The 23039-nt window shown below is 42.8% G+C and overlaps 1 protein-coding gene across 5 annotated transcripts in view; it reads left to right on the forward strand.

The window, feature by feature from the left end:
• The window catches only part of AFG3L2 (AFG3 like matrix AAA peptidase subunit 2), a 47482-nt gene that overhangs the window by 20596 nt on the left and 3847 nt on the right, over nt 1–23039 (forward strand). The window contains exons 7-15 of one of the 5 annotated variants that reach the window (XM_030552722.1): nt 2102–2226; nt 4378–4495; nt 5356–5493; nt 10375–10528; nt 11686–11793; nt 11967–12092; nt 13205–13315; nt 13977–14092; nt 22097–22297. In XM_030552722.1, the coding sequence (XP_030408582.1) occupies nt 2102–2226; nt 4378–4495; nt 5356–5493; nt 10375–10528; nt 11686–11793; nt 11967–12092; nt 13205–13315; nt 13977–14092; nt 22097–22297 (1197 nt within the window). Of the gene's footprint in view, nt 1–2101; nt 2227–4377; nt 4652–5355; nt 5494–10374; nt 10529–11685; nt 11794–11966; nt 12093–13204; nt 13316–13976; nt 14093–16151; nt 22055–22096; nt 22298–23039 lie in introns of those variants that run through there. The other 4 variants (XM_030552720.1, XM_030552724.1, XM_030552721.1 and 1 more) reach the window with 4 other exon arrangements.

Here is a 23039-nt window from a genome sequence, read left to right on the forward strand (position 1 = left end):
GCTAAAGTGCTCCAAAGAGTAAAGTACCCAAAGACAAGCCTGAAACTTAAATAAATAAATAAATAAAAACAAAAAATGTAGTGCTAATAACTATCAGTATTCCCTGTAAACTACGCATACTTGTGGCAGTGACACAACAATTTTCCATGTACCACTCATGCCACAAACTGTGCCGCTCACCACTTCCTATTTCTCTGGGGCGGGTGCTGCAGGGGCTGGACTAATGACTGAGGCTGGGTGGGGCTTTGAGGCTCATACAGGGGCAGCTCTAGGCAAAGCGCTCCAAGCACGTGCCTGGGGCGGCAAGCCGCGGGGGGCACTCTGCCGGTCGCTGCTAGGGTGGCAGGCAAGGTGCCTTGGGCGGCTTGCCTGCGGAGGGTCCATTAGTCCCGCGGCTTCAGTGGACCTCCCACAGGCATGCCTGCGAAGGGTCCGCTGGTCCTGCAGCTTCGGTGGACCCACCAAAGCCGCGGGACCAGCGGACCCTCCGTGCTTGGGGCGGCAAAATGTCTAGAGCCGCCCTGGGCTCGTAAGGCCAGAGGCGAGAGTTGGAGGGGCTGTAGTGGCTGCAGCAGGGACTGGGATCAGTGAGGGAGCAAGTAGGATATGGGGTGATTGGGTGAGGGTCAAGAAAGCCACCTTTGCGAGAGAGATGCAAACTTCTGAGACCCCTTTCCAGTTTCCTCCACCACCACCACCTTTGAGAATCATCTACTCCCCTCAGTCCCACTGCAGAGCACTCACTCGTCTCTTCCTCTTATCCCTGACACCCCGACTGTCCCCCACTCCCTATGTACCCACCCTGACTCCTCTTCCTATCCCTGATATCCCCCACAGCCCCATTTCAATCTGCTTCTTATGTGCAACACCCACATGAGGGGGGGTAAGTTTGCCCAAAGACTAAAATCTAGTGCTCAGAGGAGTTTGTGGCCCATGCAGCAGAAAAAAAACTTAGAGGGAATGTTGATAACTATTGAAATTTTTGGGTTTGGACGACAGCACTGATCATTTCAGACATGCTTAATGTTAAGCAAGCTGGATGACATTACCACTGGCCATATCCCTAAAACATCATTCCATATTTTTAAGACATTATATGGTTGTCACTTCTTCTATTTTTAGACTGTACCCAAGGAGCTTCTTTTCCAGACTATCAGCTTTTGCTGAATCAATGTCTGGAAGTCCCTCCAGGGTAAAATGAAATATGCAACAGTTATTTCATCAGTGAAGCTAATGTGATTTACTGCTCAGATTTGTTTGTACACTTACTCTTTAACCTATAAACCATGATTTGCCGTGGTTTCTCAACCGGTTAATGGTTAGGGTTACAATTTTATGCAATAGCAGGTTTTCAGGGCTAGTCATGGTGAAAGAGAAATCATAGAAACATGTTTCTTAAAATAAAAAATCTAGTCTCAGCATTGTTTCAAACCTGAGTCTGGTGTTTTTAACAAGAACGGTGCACTAACTGTTAAGAATTGTGATAAAAGTGAACAGTTGAGGTGCCATAGCAAGCCAAATTTTGTAACTTTTCTTTTCAAACGTGAGAGTGAGGAGCCTCCTTCCTTTTCAGGAGAAATAGTGGCCATTATATATTTGTGGCCATTGCATATGACCAAGTGGCCATTGTATATTTGCTGGGCTCTTGCTCTCCCTCTGCCTCATAGGCAGCCCTGGATTTCCCTTTGAAGATTTTAATGTCTGTCCTACTGGGCTCATTGAATTAATCTTCTTGTTAAAAAGTAAAAAAAAAAAAGTCAGAATTTAAGCCCATTTACAGTGCATGAAAATCACTGGCATATATGACTTCTGTGATTGTAATGACCAAAGTCAAGCCTAAGTAATGGTCCTCCAATAACAATTTGGGTGATATGAGTTTCCATAAATGTACCTACTAACTCTAAACTCATTCTATTCTGTAGTAAATATAAATTAGTTTTGTAAACTAAAGTAAATATTTCAGTTGCGAAACAGTGAATCAATTCTTTAGTCTGAGATTAGGCCATTGATTTTCATGTCTGTTTTTTATATTTAGATAGATTGTGATGAGGCTGAAACAAATTATTCATCTTGTGGTGATCATAATTTTGTTCTTTTATAGCAATATGTCTGGTTTAATATTGGTAGTGTGGACACTTTTGAGCGGAATCTGGAAACTGCACAGCTAGAGTTCGGAATAGAAGGGGAGAACAGATTACCTGTAGTCTACTCAGCAGAAAGTGATGGGTAAGAAGCTGTTTAAACTAGATATGTTGATAAACCTTTTCTTTCCCAGTGGAATAATAGGGTTGTCCTGTATGCATGTCATGGCACACTAGATGGCAGTATTATGAAACACTCACTCTGCTTTGACCTTTGGTTGTGTTCAATATGCTGTACATATGACAATTAATTACTTAACTTTATTCAAAATCTTCATCTCATGTAAGCTTTCCCAAGCTTAGCTTCTCATTATATAATATGTATCTGTTTCTGTGCATCCACAGGTGACCCCGCTTATCCCCTTAAATAGGCAAACTTAATTTGTTTGCAGCACCTGTGTTACCCAAATAAAGAGGAGTGGCTCCAAAACAGAAATTACATTCTTTGCGTTTATCTTCTCTGGCTTCATTTTTCTGACCTGTCTTTAGCACAGATCACAACTGCTCCCCTTGTTAAGGGTGTGTGTCCTGGGCTCTGAATGGCTCAGATGTACGGGTAAATAGGGATTTTTACCTCAGAAATTTGGTTTCATTCTGGTCCAGGTGAGCAGTTATAGAAAGAGTGATTGCTGTTGAGCTATGTAAAATTACTTTGGCCTGTCAGGAATTGCATCTCCTGGGGTATGCTACTCCCAGGGGCTTCTTGACTCCTTGAGGAGAAATAAACTGGTTCTGGCCTCTTGACAAGCTGTAGATAGCAGATGGCTCTCTGCTGCCAGGCACTTCGCTGCTTCCTCTCCATATATGCATGTTCTTTCAATGTCTGTTTGTCACTGGTGCCACTGCCTGGGTATGCATATTTTTTCTTCCTCTGTACTAGGTAGTAATACGCTGTGTTGTTCCTTGTTTTCTCAATGGCAACAGGAAAGATGGTCCAGTGTTTAGCCTGAACTCCAGAGCCCTGGGTTCAGTTTGCTGATTCTCCACAGGCTGCCTGTGAGACTTAGAACCAAGTCACTTAACCCTTGTCTTCATTGCTAAAATGGTGCATTTTTTGTACCTTGGGGTAACTAGTGCATGAGCTATTCCCAGGTAAAAATTTAGTGAGGACAAGACACTTTTATTGTACCACAAGGTCAGCACTATACCCCTGCCTGAGTTTGACCTCGCCTAATTAATCTCACAGTAAAACTCAGTACGTTGTCTTCACTGTGTTTTCAGTGGGGATTGCTCACACGTATTAGTTACTCTGAGGTAAAAATACACTTTTCTTAGTAGTTAAAATGCAAGGCTTTATATGTCTGTGTGCTTCAATCCTCATCAGTGAAATGGAAATAATAGTACTTCCCAGGGATATTGTAAAGATAAATGCATTAAAGATTGTTAGGATACTATGGAAATGGGGATATCTAAGTACCAGAGGTACCTAGCTTGCAGAGAGCTGTACTGAGGCAGAATGAACAGTGATGGTGGAAGGGGTGTGTCAGACTATGGGAAGAATGGGTATGGGGAAGGGCTATACTGGAACTGAATGAGGAAGGAAGAAAGGAGTGAAGACAGTGAAATAACAGCAAGAGCAAAAAGCAGCGTTAGAGAAAATGAGCGGGGGTGGGGAGGTTAAAGGGAAAATGATGCCTGCAAGAGGAATTCCAGCATAAAGGTTGGGAGCTGTTGTCTTAGGACTGTTGATCATAACTGACAGACTCATTAGCAGAGAAAGTTTTAATGAGCATGGACACTGAGCTGCTTCTCTCTTCTAGGTGGTCTTCTGATAAAATATTGAGGCATACTGTCATTTCCCATTGTGCTTGTTACAAGGATAAGTAGATGACTTCAGTTTCCAGTTCTGACACTTGTCACTAATCAGATGCTTAGGAGTATTTCACTGTTTGTTTAAATGCTGTTTGACAGTTGTCTGATTTTTTTTTTTAAGGGCTTTAATTCAAATATATTTCAATCCACATCTTTAAATGTTGATTCTTTGTGATCATGATCACAGGAAAGGGGGCTCTGTAGAATCTGTTTATGGATTCTCTAGTTTAGTATCTGTTCCCATATTTCGCCTTAACCCTGTTATGCATTGTATGCACTGCTTTTAACGTAGTCTACAGATTACTAGAACATAAATTCTGAATAACCTCTAAGATCCATAATGGAAATTAACTTTTGTATGCATTGTAATATACAGTAGCAACTCTTTACTAATGTGTGATTACTTTTTTCTCTCTCTCCTCAGCTCGTTTCTTCTGAGCATGCTGCCCACAGTCCTTATAGTTGGCTTCTTATTGTACACGTTAAGACGAGGGCCCGCTGGCATGGGTCGAACAGGGCGAGGAATGGGTGGACTCTTCAGCGTAGGTGAAACTACAGCCAAGGTCTTAAAGGATGAAATAGATGTAAAGTTCAAAGATGTAGCTGGCTGTGAAGAGGCCAAATTAGAAATAATGGAGTTTGTTAACTTTCTGAAAAACCCCAAGCAATATCAGGATCTAGGAGCAAAAATCCCTAAGGTAAGGGAACAATAGCTAAGAAGATGAGGGAGATGTAACACTTATTTTAAACAGTACTTTGTGAATGTTTTTCCTCTCCTCATTTAAAATTATTTCAACTACAAAGCTATTCTGTAGGTACTTTGAATCAGAGTAGTGACCTTTAAAGTAGATGGTGCTTTCCAACTCTTGTCTTCTGACAAAGAATCTGAAGAAAAGCCAGTATGAAGAGCCAACAGTGTGCATTGCTACAAGGCTGTCCCTGTCCTAAGGGGCATACTCTAATTTCATGTTGGCCAAAACCAGAGAACAAGAGAGAGAATTTATGGACTATAGTATATAACCCATTGTTGTAAAGCTGCCTGTTTTTTCACCCAGACCCAACCTTACACCTGGCATATTTAAGTTAATATTTTTCAAAATTTTGGCCAAAATGCTTTGAATTTACTACTTGCACTAAATCTGTTTTTTCAAAATCAGGCATCATATTGTCATTTGTTTTAATCTCTCATATGCTGGTTTAACACCAGTATAATTCCAGTGAGTTTGTGAGATTGGAATCAGGCGTACAGCCTCCTAAACTTAATTCTTCATCCCATTCTAGACGTCTTGAATTGAATTGGACTGATTAAGTATCATAACATTAACTAGAGAATATATTCTGATAGAAATGTTATAACAAATATACTTTCTGTGAAAAAAGCTAATTATGCTCCTTTTTGCAGGGGGCCATTCTGACGGGTCCTCCAGGCACTGGGAAAACACTTCTAGCTAAAGCTACAGCAGGGGAAGCTAATGTTCCTTTCATTACAGTCAATGGCTCCGAGTTCTTAGAGATGTTTGTCGGTGTGGGTCCAGCTAGAGTAAGTCTTTGGCCTTGCTCTGTTGTTGCAGCGTCAGTTGTTAAAAAGACGCTGTCAAGGTTGGTAGGCCAAAAGTTTGATATACCTTAAGTTAGTCATCTGTTCAATATCCTACTAATTACTTCAGGGATTTCTCTTTAAATGATAGCCACAAAGTTATCTTAAACAAAAAAACAGTGCAGTTATTCTACAGTTGCAGGCCACCATGTGCTTATTACTTTTTACCTTTGCTGTGTTTGCATAAATTGGTACTAAATAAACTCTCATAATTCTGTTCTGATGTATATATAAATTGTGACTGCAGCCTTGGCAATGTTTCCTCCCTCTCTAAATTTTTATCACCATTTCTCTGAGACCCTGGGCCCTTTTTAATTGTCTGTTTGTTCAGAAATTTGTCTAGGTCTTAAAAATTTTGCTTCTAGCTGAAAAATGAGCTAGAAAGACTTCGTCCAAAAGTTGTGTATTAAACTTGTTTGGCCGTTTTAAATTAACAGAAGGTTAAAAATATTACAGTTTCAGATGCTGTTTTGCAAACATCCATAACGAACCACTGAATTGGGATTAAAAATTAAATGTATAGCTCATCATTAGACAGTGTCCAACCCTGAGATTTGAGCAGTTTCAATAGAGCTTTCAGACATAATTGCAACATAACAGTTTGTTCATCCCTAACATGATTTTGTAGCTGTATTACTGATAGAAGTGCTGCTTGTGTTGAGTTTTTTGGGTGAGGTGGATACCTGGTCACTAGAACTGCATTAAGACCATTAACTTAATATAGACTAAGAGCTTTGACCTATACATGCTTACTTTCTTGTATCAATAGATTAAAAAAAAAATATTACCAGCCCCACCTATGTTAAGGTTGCTCAACGCTTCCCATTATAAGTGACTGAGAATAGGCTCTTAAAACTTTATCAAGCTCTAATTCGTTAGGCTGAAATTTTTCATGCTGCGTGTCTGCATTGGCTGAAATCTTACAGAAAACTTCAGCCAAAACAGTTCAGCCATTTCTGATTTCAAGACTAGAGAAGAATACATAATTTTGCCCATGTGAAAAATTTCTCCTGATTCTTTTGGGGGCTGGGGAAATGCCTAGCATCCTCCCATTCTTTGGAGCAGAGACATAAAATTTGGCAGAGTGAGATGTCTTATGAGTCTGGGATGTGCCTTTTGTGAAATCCCTGTGAAAAATGCACCCAAACTTGGACAATATATATAAGCCTTCAAAAAAAAAATGCAGTTCAGAGAATTTAGCTATTAAATCTCTACTGAACTGAAGATTCAATACACATTTAGCATGCTTAATCCTCTCTCAGCTGCTAGTGCTGACCAGACTTGCACATGTGCCATCCACACAAAATGAGAATACTCTGCTCCCCCCCCCACTCCAGTCACAGGGAGAAGATGTATATACTTTTCCCCACAGAGCTATGAAGTATGCTCCAGACCAGGGCTTTGGGAGCTCGGAAGGACATTCCCTGTAATGTCCGCTCCAGCCTTGGCACTAAAACGCTGAGCAGGGACCTGTTTCTCTGTCTTCTCAGTTATACCCCTAAGCCCTGCTAAAATCCAGGCAACATGGAGAGGAAAGCTGCCTGATTCAGCTGCAGAGGGCACAAAATCAGGACTGGAAGAGGGAAAGGAGTAGATTGGAGCTAGGGGACTGAATTGGAATGGTAGACTGGGACTGGTTGAGCAAGGGGACTGGGATGAGGGGGCACGTACTGAGGGAGGCTGGTACTGGAAGCCATTAAAGGAAGGAGGTGTGAAGGAGACTGAGAGCCTGTTGGTTTGGCAGGGGATGATGACACTGATACAGGATCTGGAGTTGGGGAGACATTGGGATTGGCTGGACATGGGAACTAGGGAGGAGATTGGGGGCAGGGCAGAGGAGACACAAATTGGACAAGGAGCTAGGATGGGGTAGGGAGAACTTGGACAGCTGTGCTTAGAGACTGGGACTAAGTCAGGGAAAGATGGAAAGAAGCAGATTGTACAACAAGCCTGCTGAGGGAGAGTGGGACTGGGAGCTAGTGCTGGGGAAGGAACAGACTGGCTGGATGAGAAGACAGTAGGAGGGAGCTAGGACAGACAGAGCAAAGATACTAGGTACAGGAAGGTAGGGGTGGATGAAAACAGCATCTGGTTGGACAAGGGTAAATGGGACTAAGACAAGGAGCCAGAAGTGAGGAAGACACAGGACTGAGACAGAGAGAGTTTGGAGGGGACGGAGCAAGAGGGATGAAGACTGGGGGAATGGGCAGAAGTCTTCCTAGTAGAGAGCACTTCTCTCCAGAACCTGGAATGGAACCTACGATTCCAGAGTCTCACCATTCTTCTCGTCAGAAAATATTGAGTGAAACCCACTGACAAATGGCTTCATCCTCCTCTAGTGCTGGTTCATATAAAGGATGACAATTTACCACTGCTAACAGTTATTGTTGGCTCAAGTGGCAGAGGTCTGTGCTATGCACCTAAAGGTATCAACCCTGCTGAAGATCCATGTGAGTGACAGTATGAGGCCAGATGATGGAATTTCTGATTTTCAGTTTGCTTTTTTAAAATCCTACAAAATTATGGATTAAAAAAGAAAATTGTTAAAAGAACATTATTAAGGTTGCTACATCAAGCACTCTAAATGAAGAAACACTAGAATGAAGATTACCTGTGTAGTCTTAATTCAGCCCCCTTGTGTATGTGCATTACAATATAATCTTTAATTACACGATTGCATGTTTTCCACAGGATGTCTGCCTCATTTGTTACACTGTGTGGAAGGTGCTTGATTAATGAATAGCTGTTCAGTATATTATTTTATCCTGGTTGTTCTATCTGGCCCCAGGCCTTATTTACTGCACACTATTCAAACCTTGCTTTGAAAACAGAATTTAATTTCCTTATCAATTTTTCTATGATGCTCCTATGTATGGCATCAGAATGCCTTCACGTTAATTAATCTTCACAAAACCCCTGCAAGGAGAGGGAATAGTATTATCCCTGTTTTCTAGATGAGCTCAGGCACAGAGTTAGTCAAGTTTCTAGTAATCTGGGGTGTCAAATTTGAGACAACTAGGACTCAAGTTTTCAGTCTTCATCAGTATATAACATTTGTATATTCAAGTACAGTTCCTGTTGATTTCAGTTTCAACACTTCTGCAAATTAGGTCTCAGGGTCTCAAGTTGGGCGCCTAGAGAATGAGGAACAATTAATTAGTGATCACTTGTGGAGAAGTTTGGTTTAAATGATTTTCTTAGCATCACACAGTAACTCTGGCAGAGACAGGGATAAAATCAGTTTTCCAGGGCACAATGAATCCATCCTTTCTGCAATGCCCTGCCTTACTCATTACAAATCTGTCAACTTCAACAAATGAGGTGGAGGTCCTGCAGACAGGACTCCTTTATAAAAGCAACCCTGATTCATCACCAGAGCAAGTCCATCCTGTTCACTGGAGGAAGAAAAAAAGTGATCATGTAATTTAAAACCATATCATAATACGTACGCACAAAGGCACTCAACTTTCATTCTGGCACTTCCTAACTTTTGAGTGCTTAACTTTGCAACCATAATGTTAACATAGTTTTGTGTATAACAAACAATTGTTTTGTCCAAAACTCATTTCTCATTGCACCACCTTTTGCCTTTTTGGGGTATGCCTTTATTTTACAGCTTTAGTAACATGAGTAATAAAGCTGTGAAGCTGGACTATATTGGCAAATAGATCTCCATAGACCCTTGTGTAAGCTTTCTCTTGGATTGGTTTATTCTCATGCCTTCTCCTTTGCTGTTCTTCCCTGTTAGTGCCCTTTGTCTTTTTGGGTTTTTTTTCTCTTGCTGACTTGGCTCTAATGAGACCCTCAAGGTCTGATTAGTATGGTGAGACAGCAGAATACCTCCATAGGGCCGCACAGCATCCAAAAGCATGACATTCTGTCTCATTGGCTACAAGCTTTCCAACTGGATATGATAGTTAATACCTTTGCTTAATTAAACCATAACTTCAAGTATAGCTGGCATATAGGTTTTCCAAGAGAGAAATGTACTGAAAGGTAGAGGTAGGAATAAAGTGTTTGCAAGTGAGGGAACCCAGAAAAAGATAGACATTCAAAATTTCATGTCACGTCACATTTCTTCTTAAAGGACCTATAACTCTAACCAATTATTTTCAAACTTTTGGAGAAAAATTTTCCTGTGGCTTCACATTATATTTGCTTACTTATAGGCCAGTTCCTAGCCAATGTAATGGGGATAGGGTGGGACTAAAATATAGGTATTATAATTTAACGTGGCTACAGTTTAAGTATGATCAAGGCCCTAATGTCTATTACTAGTGATAGTGTATTGAGAGATTACAGTCTGAGTTTGTAGGACTGAACTTTAGAAAACTATGTCTTTATCCTGCAACGAGTTCTGTATGGGTTGGACAGTTATCCAACTTGTAAACCAAACATATTTTGATTTGTAAACCATGGAGAGATTTAATTGGTACCCCACAATGCAATTGTTAAAGTTACTGTTGAGGATAGAACAGCACTTTAATCGTGCAAGTACAACAGTCAGCGTTTGTTTTTCTTTTTATTTAAAAATGTAACTCTCTGGTCTGGTACATTTTCCTAAAACTATCTCTGCAACCCAAGAATGTATGAAAGACAAGTTTCCTCTTGCATTACTGCCTTTGTGTCTTGCAGTATTGTGGCTTCATTGTAGTCTTCCATTCCTTGCCATTTGGGCTATAGGCTCTTGTTTTGAACATTTAACAGTGAGATTAGCTGGAATCTTAAAAGCCAGTGATGTGATACTTTGATGTGACACTGATCTTGGGTATTTTTGTGACTAGATGATTGAAAATAACTGAGGTATTGCCTTCTCTTTTTAAGGTCCGTGATTTATTTGCTCTGGCCCGTAAAAACGCCCCTTGCATTCTCTTCATTGATGAAATAGATGCAGTAGGAAGGAAGAGAGGACGGGGAAACTTTGGAGGGCAAAGTGAACAAGAAAACACACTCAACCAACTTCTAGTAGAAATGGATGGTAACTATTTAGTTTTAATAATGGGTTATAAGTGTAAGACAGATGTATCTTGATTATTTTGTAATGGAATAAGATAAATATAATATTGGTCATGGACAAAAATGTTTTTATAGATGTGGGTGCAGAAGGAAGAGAAAATGAAATAATGCATTAGCTGTTCACATCTATAAATCTTAGCTAAAATCCTGGTCAGCTATAAGTAAAATGAATATAATGACATGCTTTTCCCCATTTATTTAAATTAAAGAGAGAGCATTTGGTTTGGCACACACTGAGGTCTTCACTTAAAAGTGTTCAGGAAATAGAGTAGAGATTCTGCACTTGAGGTTTGTTTCCTTGGCAGATGTGTGGAAAAGTCTTTGCTCAGGACTAGTCCATCTCTAGTCAATGTTACTAATCCCAGAATTTCATTAGCATTATATTCACTGTCAAACATGTAGAATAAACTATATCTTAATACAGTGACTTACCCAAGGCAGAACCCAAGACACCTCCCCATTTTTTTTAACAAGTTGTGAGAATCCAGACATTTTCTAAGGTATTTGCAGTATCACTACCTTAGACCTTTAGTGGATTACTGTATAGTGAAGCAGTTCTCAAACTTGAGTAACCTGAGAACCCCCATTTTGATTTAAAAAATTTTTGCAGACCCCCTAAGCCAGTGTCTAATTTTCCCCAGGGGCACTCAGCCTCAGGCTTCGCCCCTATTCCACTCCACCCCTGCCCTTCCTTTTCCCCACGTCTTTCCGCCTGCTCCCCCAAGTGCACCCTGTCCGTGCTCCTCCGCCTTCCACTCGCCGCAGAACAGCTGTTCTGCGGCATGCAGGAGGCACTGAGAGGGAGGAGGAGGAGTTGATCAGTGGGGCTGGTGGTCCCAGACATGATTTGCAGACCCCCTGAAGTACTCTCATGGACCCCCAGGGTCTGCGGACCCCAGTTTGAGAACCACTGGTATAGTGGTTAGGTTTAAAAACTACTTCTTTCTAATGCACTGAGTCTCTTTAGCTTACAGAGATGCAGTAGTTCTGTAAAGTGGACAGTCTAAACTACTTTCTGCTACATCAGATTATTATTTTTTATTAATGAATGGTGATCATGTGGTAGTAAATATTGTTTACCCACTTCATGGTTCTTTTCTGTGTTTGTTTTTTGGACAGGATTTAACACTACCACAAATGTAGTCATTTTGGCAGGCACCAATAGACCAGATATCTTAGATCCTGCGCTAATGAGACCAGGGCGCTTTGATAGACAGATCTACATTGGTAAGATTATCTATATCTTAGCCTATATGAGTGTGTTCCTACAATCACTTGGGCACATAAGTATTCCCACAAATTATCAGAATTATTCCCATGCCTAACTGTTTATTTTTTTAATAGGAAGACATATGTTTATTATGTATTAAATACAAAAATTTCTTTTTAACCCCTTAAAGGACCTCCAGATATAAAGGGAAGAGCATCTATTTTCAAAGTTCACCTCAGGCCCCTGAAACTAGAAAGCATCATAGATAAAGATAATCTGGCAAGAAAACTTGCATCATTAACTCCTGGGTTTTCGGGTAAGTGAATTATAAAGCCATACTTGCTCTAAATACTATAAGCTCATTACATCAGCTGTACCAGCTATCGGGACTGCCTATACTGTTTTCTTTCCTTCCTCACTCTCCTACATCTTTACTTTTCTGAATGGCTAATAATTTTTAGGTTCAGTATGAAATTCTCCCTCTGTTACATCATTGTGACAGATCCAGATGGCAATTTCCTCCACCCTCTACCAAAAAAAGTCACCTAATTCTCACTACTACTGAAACTTTTTTTTTTTTTTTTTAATTAATACATTCATTTGGATGTTCTTTTTTCTGACTCTAAATGTTAGTGGGGAAAAACCCCATGCATAATGTATTATATTTTGTACCCCAGCAGAAAGTTTTTAGTTAAAATCAAATGTCATGATTTTTTCTCAGATATTGAAACATGCTTCCTAGTAATGGGTTTTGCAAATTTTAATCACTGTTCTAATTCAGCCCTAGTCTGTATTGACCAAAAGTTATTGCCATCTGACAGTGGTGGTCTATATAAAACGTTGTCTCTATGTTGCTGTATTTGTCTTCAACACTGTACCACCACCATAGTTGTCGTCATTTTGTGTCATTATATGGAGTCTCTGTAGACATACCAATGATTGAATGGCTTGAAACCAGAGCTATCCATATGTTCTTACAAGAGATCATTTCCAAGCAAGGTTTGAGATGCATTGGGCCCATATGGGGAAAGCTTCACTGTTGCTGCCCATTCTGTACCTGGTCTGTAGCTAGATAACAGACTTTAGGATATAGGACTTACTAGTTGACTACTTCACAAACAATAAATTCCTCTTAATAATCGATTTTAAAGAATTGGGTCCATTAATCTTACTGAATGTATTTATACAGCATAATATATTCAGTGGCACTCTAGTTCTTTTAACATATACTTAATATGAGTCACAGTTTAAAAACAGATTTTTCTGTAGGAATTAAAACCATTTTCTCAAGCTTTATTGTGACGTTTGTTTTATCGGGATGCTTCAGTCACTTAGCCAAAGCACCAGACTATTTTCATCCTGTTAGTGCTAAAGAAATCAGTACTGTAGTTGGAAATGACACTGCATATCCTCTGCCTTGGTTTTTAGGTGCTGACATTGCTAATGTTTGTAATGAAGCTGCTTTGATCGCTGCAAGACACCTTTCAGATGCCATAAACCAAAAGCACTTTGAGCAAGCAATTGAACGAGTAATAGGAGGTGAGAGAATAGAATGGATCATTGGTCAACAAGGGAAAAGAGTGGGAGAAGTTTTCTATTTAAATGCTGTAGTTCAGATCTATTTCAGATATTTTGAAAAATAAGTCTTTAGTTTTGCACTAACAGTTAATGTTGTATCTTAAGATTTTAAAAGAACTGGCATCACATGTTAAAACGTTCCTCTGCCTCACTGATTCTCCATTCCATTACAAATCTCATCAGGAAACTTCTTTTCTCATTTGCTTAAGCTGAGGGGAAGAACAGCTAACTCTTTATCACTTAAAAGCCTTTTGAGATGCACTTAGTTTGAAAGATAACATACAAAATAAAGTGGTATTGTTTGATTTAAAGAGGAAGCTGTAGTATAGTGCATCAGAATATACTGAAGAACTATTATGTCCAAATTAGAAAGTCTTGATAAAAGTACAACATGCAAAATACTAACTTATTTAAATTCCATATTCATCTTGAAGATAAAGTCTTGCATCTTTTTTTTTTCCTTTTCTCTTGACTTAATATATTCCATATTTGGTACCTAAATATCACTGTGACAGGCATGATATCAGTACATAGAGATGCCAATAGGTAATGGAATGTTAAGTGTTTTTATGGAAGAGGGTGTGTCTGAAACTTTTGGTAAGTTAATATGTTCTTTGTAAAGGTTTGGAAAAGAAAACGCAGGTACTGCAACCTGAGGAGAAAAAGACAGTAGCATATCATGAGGCAGGCCATGCAGTAGCAGGATGGTTTCTGGAACATGCTGACCCACTCTTAAAGGTAAAATTAAAAAGAAAAAAATTCCCTTGTTTAGAAAAAGGGACACTGAATTAGAAGTATAAGATTACTAATTCACTTTTTATTATTCCTTGTTTTGGGAAGAAAATACAAAAACGTGGTATATTTGTTACTGTCCTATCAGGTAATACATCGTAGTTTCATGAAAGACCATGTGATTTCTAAGATGCTACTTTCTTGGTTCTCCTTTGCAGCTAGCTTTTTCTTAACTATTTCTGATCAATTTTTTGGGGGGTCTGCTACTAAGGGCCTTCTTGGAAGGTGAAAGGGACTCCTATCTGGCTCAAAATAAACATGTTCTGTTGAATAGCTCGATGCCATATTACCATGATACAGTATTAGGAATTGTCTTGTCCACTATAATTTCCCAGTATCCGTTATGAATCCAGCTACCATCCTCCTGGTTTGTTTAAAAAGAATGCAAAATATTAGGAACTAGATAGTTTGTGAGATTTAGAGCCTGCCTTGGTTAGATCAGATTCAGATCTGGGTCAATTCAATAGTGACAAGCAGTTGCAACCATATGACAGCTATTCGGCAGTTTATGAGAAATGACTGAACTGAGACTCATCAGTTCCTTCAAGGACAAAAACCACTACAGCAGTTCACACTAATTGGCAACTTTGTTGGCAGTATTAGCAGAGAGGCCAAAGACAGAGTGGAATTCAGGTTTAATTTTCAATCCAATGCCTAGAGAGGTTTCCTCTAGGTTTGAGGAACACTGAGGAGGGGTGGAGAAGACTGTCGTTCTCAACCGGGGGGGTGATCGTGACCAGGTATGATGGCGTTGCAACCACACTGTACTCATATTGCTAAATGAGAGGGGGAGGTCCGAGCTATACTTTGACAACCTGAGCAAATGAGTTTCAGCATGTAAGAGGTTGAGAACCACTGAGGTAGATACATCATGAGTTCAGAATACAATTTAAGGATTGCTAAAGCATTTCTACATTATGATTGGTAATGAGCCCTTCTCAGATTTGTTCATCCTTGCTGAAAAATATATTCTAAATCTTCATTATTTCTAGTAGTCTCAGTAATGGCTACATCATCTCCACCCATTCCCTCCATTCTGTTGATCGTTCTCTCACCTCTTCCAGCCTTCTTGTTAATTTAATCCAAAACCTTCCAGCTATATGTGTACAGACTAGATTGCATCTCAAGTATCAGTTTGTTTAAATTTAATGAAAGGTGCTAGATTAACAGCACTGGAAGTTAAATCTTTTTCACATAAGTATTGCACAATTAAAAATAGGCCAATCTAGATAAGTGTTATGTTTTAAGATGGCTGCTACTAGAGCTCTGCTTTGAATATACTACTGAAGCCACAGTCCAGGGTAGCTGAAGCTGCTGCACATGTGGGAAAAACATTTTAACGTATACAGACTGAGGTATTAGTTTGCAGGAGAAAAGAATTTGAAAAAGTGGTAGGCAGTAATGCCCTTGGCATTGAGCTTTTTAGACAGTATATGTCACTGTCCTGAGATGATCTAGAGAGGGTAAAGATCATGGAGCTGAGGTCAGGAGACATGGCTTTGAGACCCTAAAATGAAAATCTCACTTCTGCAGTGCGTATCTGCTTTGATATTTTTACTGTTTGTTACTATGCCATTTCATCAGTATAATATACCCAACATATTTTTCTTTTTTTGGTTCATAATTCAGGAGTTAAATACTTAAGCTTTATGTTAATTTTTAAAAGATAAAATAGAGATGTTTCACAGTTTGTGAATTAAGACCTATATCTGTATCAGATTCCTAAATTTCTTTTAGGATTTCTAATGTCTCCAGTCCATAGTTTGGTTTACATAAAGTGTATTTTAAATTCAACTGAATAGGTATCCTCTGGGGGCATCCAGCTTTAAAAACCATTTGATTTAGGGTTTGTTCTAATTATCTGAGTTTAAATAGATGCACAAAGCTTGACAAGCAGATGGCTGAGTACAGTCTCCTGATTCCAGTTTTAACTATCTGAGTGTCAAGGAGTTGTACTACTCGTCATTTTCTGTTCTTAAAATTATCCACTTGTCTCCAACTGCAGGCATCCCAAACTCCTACAACTTATGCAGAAGACTATTAAACATGGAGACCCTCCTTGCCAATAAATGGAGAAAGGATGTCAAGAGTTCTGTACACCCTGTCACAGGATACTTAATACTAAAAAGACTTAAAGTTCCTTACTATCACCAAATCAAATTTACTTGATTTAAATATGTTTGAATCTTCGTTGACTGAATAAAATATTAGGACACATTATAATTGCTGTATCCCAGGTATAAATATTATAATATTTTCCAGATACTTTCCTTAGCTGTTGATATCCCAGGTTAGGATCATCCACATCAGAAGTCTGTTTCATAGTTTGAAAGGGGTATGTCTGAAGTCTTATGCTGTCACAAATTCTAAGCTTACCATTAAATCTGAAGGCTGTGGTTTTCTTCAAGTGCTCGCTCATGTCCATTCCATATTAGGTGTGTGCTCGCCACATGCACCAGTGCCGGAAGATTTTCCTTAACAGTGTCCAGAGGAGACCAGCTCTGGCACCCTCTTGAGTGGTGCCCGCATGGCACAGTGTAAGGGGCGCTACTGGCTCCCCCAAACCTCAGTTCCTTCTTGTCGCCAGTGATGATGCTGGAACATCCGCTGCTTCAGCTAGCGTTGTTTCGTTCTCTGTTCTTGCAAACTTTGAAAACCTGTAATATAATTGTATATAGTTACTAGTTTCTTAGTTACTCTTAGTAGTAGTTCTCAACTCTTCATTAGTCCCAAACGGGACTCAGCCGGGGAACAGGGCATGCCCCAGTCTCCAGGCTTTAAGCCCTGTGATGGCTGCAAACAGCCTATGCCCATCAGTGATCCACATACCAGCTGCCTAAGGCGCTTAGGCAAAGGGCAAATAAGTGACAAGTGCCATATCTGCAAGTCCTTTAAGTCTAAGACAAAGAAGGAGTGCTATATTCATCTGAAATTGCTCCTAATAGAGTCGGCACTCGGGCACTGGAGCAGTGGTCTGACTCTGCACTGAGCACCACAGCCTCCGTGCCAGTGCTCTGCCAGCACTGTCCATGAGCCAGTTCCGGTAAAGAAGCTGAAAAAAAGTGTGAGGAGAAGATCTCCTACCTCCTGTAAGAGAAATGAGAGGGCTGGGCATGAGCCACAACCCATGCTGGGCAGCTCAACGCCCCCGTTGGGAACTCAGGCTCCAGCTCAGGTCAAGCTGTGCAGCCCATCCCATACTTCACCTGTGACTCTGTAGCGCTGCAGGCCCTGACCAGCTTCAGGTGCTGTTGACACCCAAAGCCATTAAAGCAGCTCAGGAGAGCCTGACACTCCTGGTGCCGCCTACACCTGCTCCAGCAGTACCCCAGTCTCAGGGAGAACCTGGGTTGAGACTTATGCGTGTGTCCCCACCTCAGCGGCACCGATTTCTATTGAGGGGGATGTCCCACCATTGCTCGCCCACCCGAAGCTGTCACGCCTCAGGACTACAGAGACAGGCTTGGTGGAGCCCTCTTCGATCTCTGCGTGGGGGGCACCAATCAAGGGACTCAAGATCTACCTTGCCGGTAGACTGGCACAGACCCTCTGAGGCACACACCACCCAGCAAGAACTTCTGGACCAGCTGCCTGTTTCTAAGGGCCCGGTACCGATCTTGGGAGCAATCGAGGATCAGATATCACCAGGCCATTATTGCCCATCTCCAGGCAGTAGGTCACCTTACTCAGGAAGGTCCTCACGGCGACTAGCCAGTATTGGCTCCCTGTCTCATTCAGTGACCCGGTACTATTCGTGTAGCGTGAGGCATGGATCAACGGGTGTCCGAGGCAGGTCCGCTGAACGCTGTAGGTCCCCGAGATGCTGGGCTTATTCAGACAGGTTGACGTCGAGACGCAGTGGCCGGCACCAGTCAGACAAGAGTCGCTGCCAGATCCTGGTCACCCGTTACCAACTGCTCCATTTATATCTCTGACACAAGCAAGGTTCCCTGACTGCAGGACAAGCCCCAGTACCGACAGTACTGCCTACATCATCAGCACCAAAACCTATCCCATGGCCCCAAGTGCAGTGGCTGGTGCCATGGTACCCGTGGAACCTTTGAGGGTTCACCCAACCTTCCCAGGCTGCCCAATTGGTGTTGGGAGCCTCAGAGAGGCCAGCAACCTCAAAATCCCATTCCCTTCTGGTGCTCCAGACTTTGCAGGGTAAGACCCCACAGGTCCAGGAGGACCCAGGAGAGCAAGGTGCTGGACCACCAATGGACATGGAGGTTTCTGTGGCACCAGCATCATCCTTGTCGTCGCCAGATGAGGCTATCATGGGGCCCCCTCGCTCAGTTCCTTGGGATGACGCCAAGCACACCAGGAACTTTTGAAGAGGGTCACTTCTAAACTGGGCCTTCGGGCAGAGGAATTGATAGCTCAGGTCTGCTAAACCTAGGATTGTTGGTTCAATCCTTGAGGGGGCCACTTAGGGATCTGGGGCAAAAATCTGTCTGGGGATTGGTCCTGCTTTGAGCAGGTGATTGGACTAGATGACCTCCTGATATTCCCTTCCAACCCTGATATTCTATGACTCTGTGAATTGAAAGAGCCCATGGACTCTGTTTGACATCTTCTCCTTGTCGGCTCCTGCCAGGGTGTGTCTGTCCCTTCATGAAGGAGTTTCCAAAATCACTAACGCTTTGTGGCAGACTCCCTCTCTTCCCTGGCCCCTATCTCAAAAATTGCCGAACGCAAGTACTTATACTCCCACCCTTCCCCCAATTCCCTTGTGGTTGAGGTGATTAACCACAAAGAGAGACCAGGACAACCCGGGGCCACCCTCAAAAATAGACTCAAGGAGGCTAGATCTCTTTGAATGTAAGGTTTATTCATCTTCCAGCCTTCAGCTGAGAGCGGCCAACCACTAGGCCCTCCTTGGCCGATACGACTTCAATATGTGGCAAGCCATGACCGAGTTCAAAGGGTCGGTCCCCGAGACTTCTAAGAAGGCGTTCCGAGCAATCCTCGATGAGGGCATGACCATGGCCAGGGCAGCCCTCCAGGTGGCATCTGATGCTGCTGCCCGCACCATGGCTTCCGCTATCTCCATGCGGCGAGCCTCCTGGCTGCTCCTGCCTGGGTTGTCTACTGAGTCCCAGCAGTCAATGCAGGACTTTCCCTTCGACAGCCAAGCTCTATTTGTGGATCAAAGAGACAGCAAGTTGCATGGCCTCAGTGACTCCCACACCACTCTGAAAATCCTGACTTTCTATGTCCCAGCCCTGGCACATAAGCATTTTGAGGGCACATCTGAAGGTGACCTACCAGACCATTCTCCAGATCCATCTGTCCCAATGTTCTCCAATCACCTTTCCCTTTTCCTCCCTGCTTGGACCGCTGGCTCCTCAGCACAGTGGAGCATGGTTATACCCACCAGTTCCTTTCTGTCCCCCTCTTCTCACCTGCCCTCTCTCTTCAGGGACCCCTCTCACAAGAGTCTTCTAGCAGAGGAGGTAAAGGGGTTGCTACAGCTGGATGCAGTGGAAGAAGTTCATCTCGATTACAGAAACAAGGGGTTCTCTTCCCAGTACTTTTTAATCCCAAAGGCCAAGGGTGGTCTACAGCCCATCTTAGACTTGCGAGACCTCACCAAGTACCTAGGGAAGCTAAAGTTCCACACAGTCTCTCTGGCTTCTGTTATTCCCTTCCTGGATCCGGGAGACTGGTATGCCGCTCTCGACTAGAAGGACACATACTCCAGTTTACGATGGGCCCCACCACTACTAGTTTGCAGTCCTCCCATTCAGCCTGGTGACGGCATCAGGGGTGTTTACCAAGTGCCTGTCGGTGGTAGCAACTTACCTCAGTCGCTGGGGTATCCAGATCTACCTGTACCTCTGACTGACTCATCAAGGGCAGCTCCAGGTCTCAAGTCCAAAGGCATGTCGCGGTACTTCAAGCTACGTGCCGCTTTCTTGGCCTACTGGTAAATGACAAAAAGTCAACATTAGTGCCACTGCAGAGGATAGAGTTCATTGGAGCAGTCCTCGACTCGACTTGCACCAGAGTGTTCCTGCTGCTGAAAACGTTCAGACATTGATTAACTTCATCATGGAAGTCTCCGCATTCCCTCTAACTACAGCAGTCTGCATCTGCTGGGCCACATGGCAGCGTGCACTTAGGTGGTCCGCCATGCCAAGCTCTGGATGCTGCCTGCAACAATGGCTGGGGACGGTCCTTTCCCAGTCCTGAAACCCCCTAGAGAAGATCATTACCATTCCCCAGGTGATACTTACCTTGCTGCAATGGTGGACTGACCTATGGACAGTCCTGGAGGGGCTTCCATTCACAACCCTCCTCACTCTATCGAATTGATGTCGGACGCCTCGGACCTCAGCTGAGGTGCTCATCTCAGTGTCTTCCAGACTCGGGATGTGGTCCCCACAGGAGGTGCAGTTGCACATAAATGTTAAAGAGCTCCAAGCAGTCCAACTGGCGTGCAGAGTCTTCCTGCCCCACCTGTCAGGCAAGGATACAAGTCCTGACGGACAGCACAGCTTCAGTGTTCTACGTCAACAGGCAAGGAGGAGCATGCTATTTGGCTCTCTGTCAGGAGGCCGTCTCTGGGTCTTCTGCATCAGCCACGAGATCCACCTGGAAGCTTGTCACCTTCCTGCTTCAGGAATACGCTGGTGGACCAGCTCAGCAAGTGCTTCTCCTCTCGCCACGAGTGGTCACTTCATCCAGAGATAGCCTGCATGATTTTCCAAAGGTGGGGAACTCCCCAAGTGAACCTGTTTGCTACCAGACAGAACAGGAAATGCCACCGGTTTTATTCTTGGCAAGGTCTGAGCCAGAGCTCCCTCTCTGATGCCTTCCTCCTGTTGTGGAGAGGGAGCCTGATGTACGTGTTCCCTCCAATTCTGCTCATCAGAAAGCCCTAGCAAAGATCAAGAGAGACAGGGTGCAGGTTATCATGATTGGTGTGGCCTCGCCCGCACTGGTATGGCACACCCATGAACCGGACCGTGGCCCCTCCCTGAGTCCTGCCAACCAACCAGACCTGCTGTCACAGGACCATGGTTGGCTTTTACACCTCCATCTCAGCATAGATGCTGCGTGACTGAACCCGCAGGCGTGGACCTGTTCGGAAGGGGTCCAGCAGGTCCTCCTGGAAAGTAGGAAGCCCTCCATCAGACTGACTTACCTGGACAAGTGGATGAGGTTTTCCCACTGGGCATCTGAATGAGGCACCTCTCCCCCTCATTCCTCCATACAGACTGTCTTGGACTGCCTGCTCCATTTGAGGAACTAGGGCCTGGAAAACTCTTCCATTAGAGTGCATGTCGCGGCCATCTATGCTTTTCACCCACCTATCCAAGGACAGACAATGTTTTCCCATGACATGATGGTCAGATTCCTGAGAGGGCTTAAGAGACTCTTCCCGCAGGTACAAGCTCCCATCCCACAGTGGGATCTTAACTTGGTCCTTTCTAGGCTCACTGGCCCCCCCTTTTGAGCTACTGGATTCCTGCTCCTTTTCTCACCTGTCATGGAAGGTCACTGAAGCTAAAGCCTTGACCTTAGAGCCTCCGTACATGGTCTCTACAAAGATAAGGTTCAGTTGTGGCTCCACCCGGCCTTCCTGCTGAAGATGGTCTCCACCTTCCTTATGAGCCAGGACACCTTCCTCCTGGTGTTCTGTCCCAGACCACACAAGACCAGTGAAGAGCACATGTCCCGCCCTCTTTCCCTCCTGTCAGAGTTTCGGGCAAGAAGGAACTGAGGGTGGAGAGAGCCCGTGGCACCCCTTATACGGCGTCATGCGGGCACCACTCCAGAAGGTGCCAGAGCCACTCCCCTATGGATACTGCAAAGGGAAAAACTTTCCGCACTGGTGCATGTGGCAAGCGCACACACCTAATATGGAATGGACATGAGCAATACATCTCGAAGAACACCAGTTACAGAAAAGGTAACTCTTTTTTTTTTTCTTAAACCAAGGTATCTATTATCCCACGTGGCAAAGGATTGGGTTATGCCCAGTATTTACCCAGAGAACAATACCTTTACACCAAAGAGCAGTTACTTGACAGAATGTGCATGACACTGGGAGGACGTGTGTCAGAACAAATCTTTTTTGGAAGAATTACAACAGGAGCCCAAGATGATTTGAAGAAGGTGACTCAGAGTGCATATGCTCAGGTTTGTACTTCAAGTAGGAAATTTTATTTTCTGTGTTGCCCACTAAACTGTTATTTAATACAAAATAACTTTGAAGAAGAGCACACTCTGGCTGGCCAGGTTTTTGAGTTGCAGAATTTAGACCATATTTTATTGTGCAAGGCTGTATTGTCATCCGGGATGCATCTGTTGCATGATATTGGCACTTTTGTCTTCAGCATCTGTTTTCGCCCATAGCAATAATCCATGGCTGGGCTGTGATCATTGCATCATGTACATTAATTAATGGCCTAGAGATCAAATCAAAGCCAAATGCTCTGCAGGAATGTGTAGGTGACATGGCTACACTCAAATATGCAAAGATATTTTGCACTTAGAAAATGGCTTTAATATTGTAGTTTACAAGTTTGGTTTTGTGGACACGTTCTCGTAGTTATATACCTTAGAGTCCTGATTGCTCAGCTAGACTGAATCCATGGATATGTAGTTAATAGCTGGAAACCATGTGGTTAATGCACCACATGCTGTAAATCTAAGGATGAAAAGAAGGCTAATATTCGAGTGTTTAATAAGACTTCTCAGTGGTGATTTGTGGTGTTATTAATGTAAAGACTCAGCTGAGTGTGGTCATTAGCAATGTTCCCTCTAATTTTTTTTCATCCATGTGCAGAATAAACTTTTGTTATGCGCACTAAGGTATGTGCAGAAGTTAGTTAATCAGCATATGGGGTCAGCTAGATATTTCCTACTATTCCAGGGTACA

Source organism: Gopherus evgoodei, chromosome 2, assembly GCF_007399415.2.
Source record: "Gopherus evgoodei ecotype Sinaloan lineage chromosome 2, rGopEvg1_v1.p, whole genome shotgun sequence".
NCBI classification, from domain to species: Eukaryota; Metazoa; Chordata; order Testudines; family Testudinidae; genus Gopherus; species Gopherus evgoodei.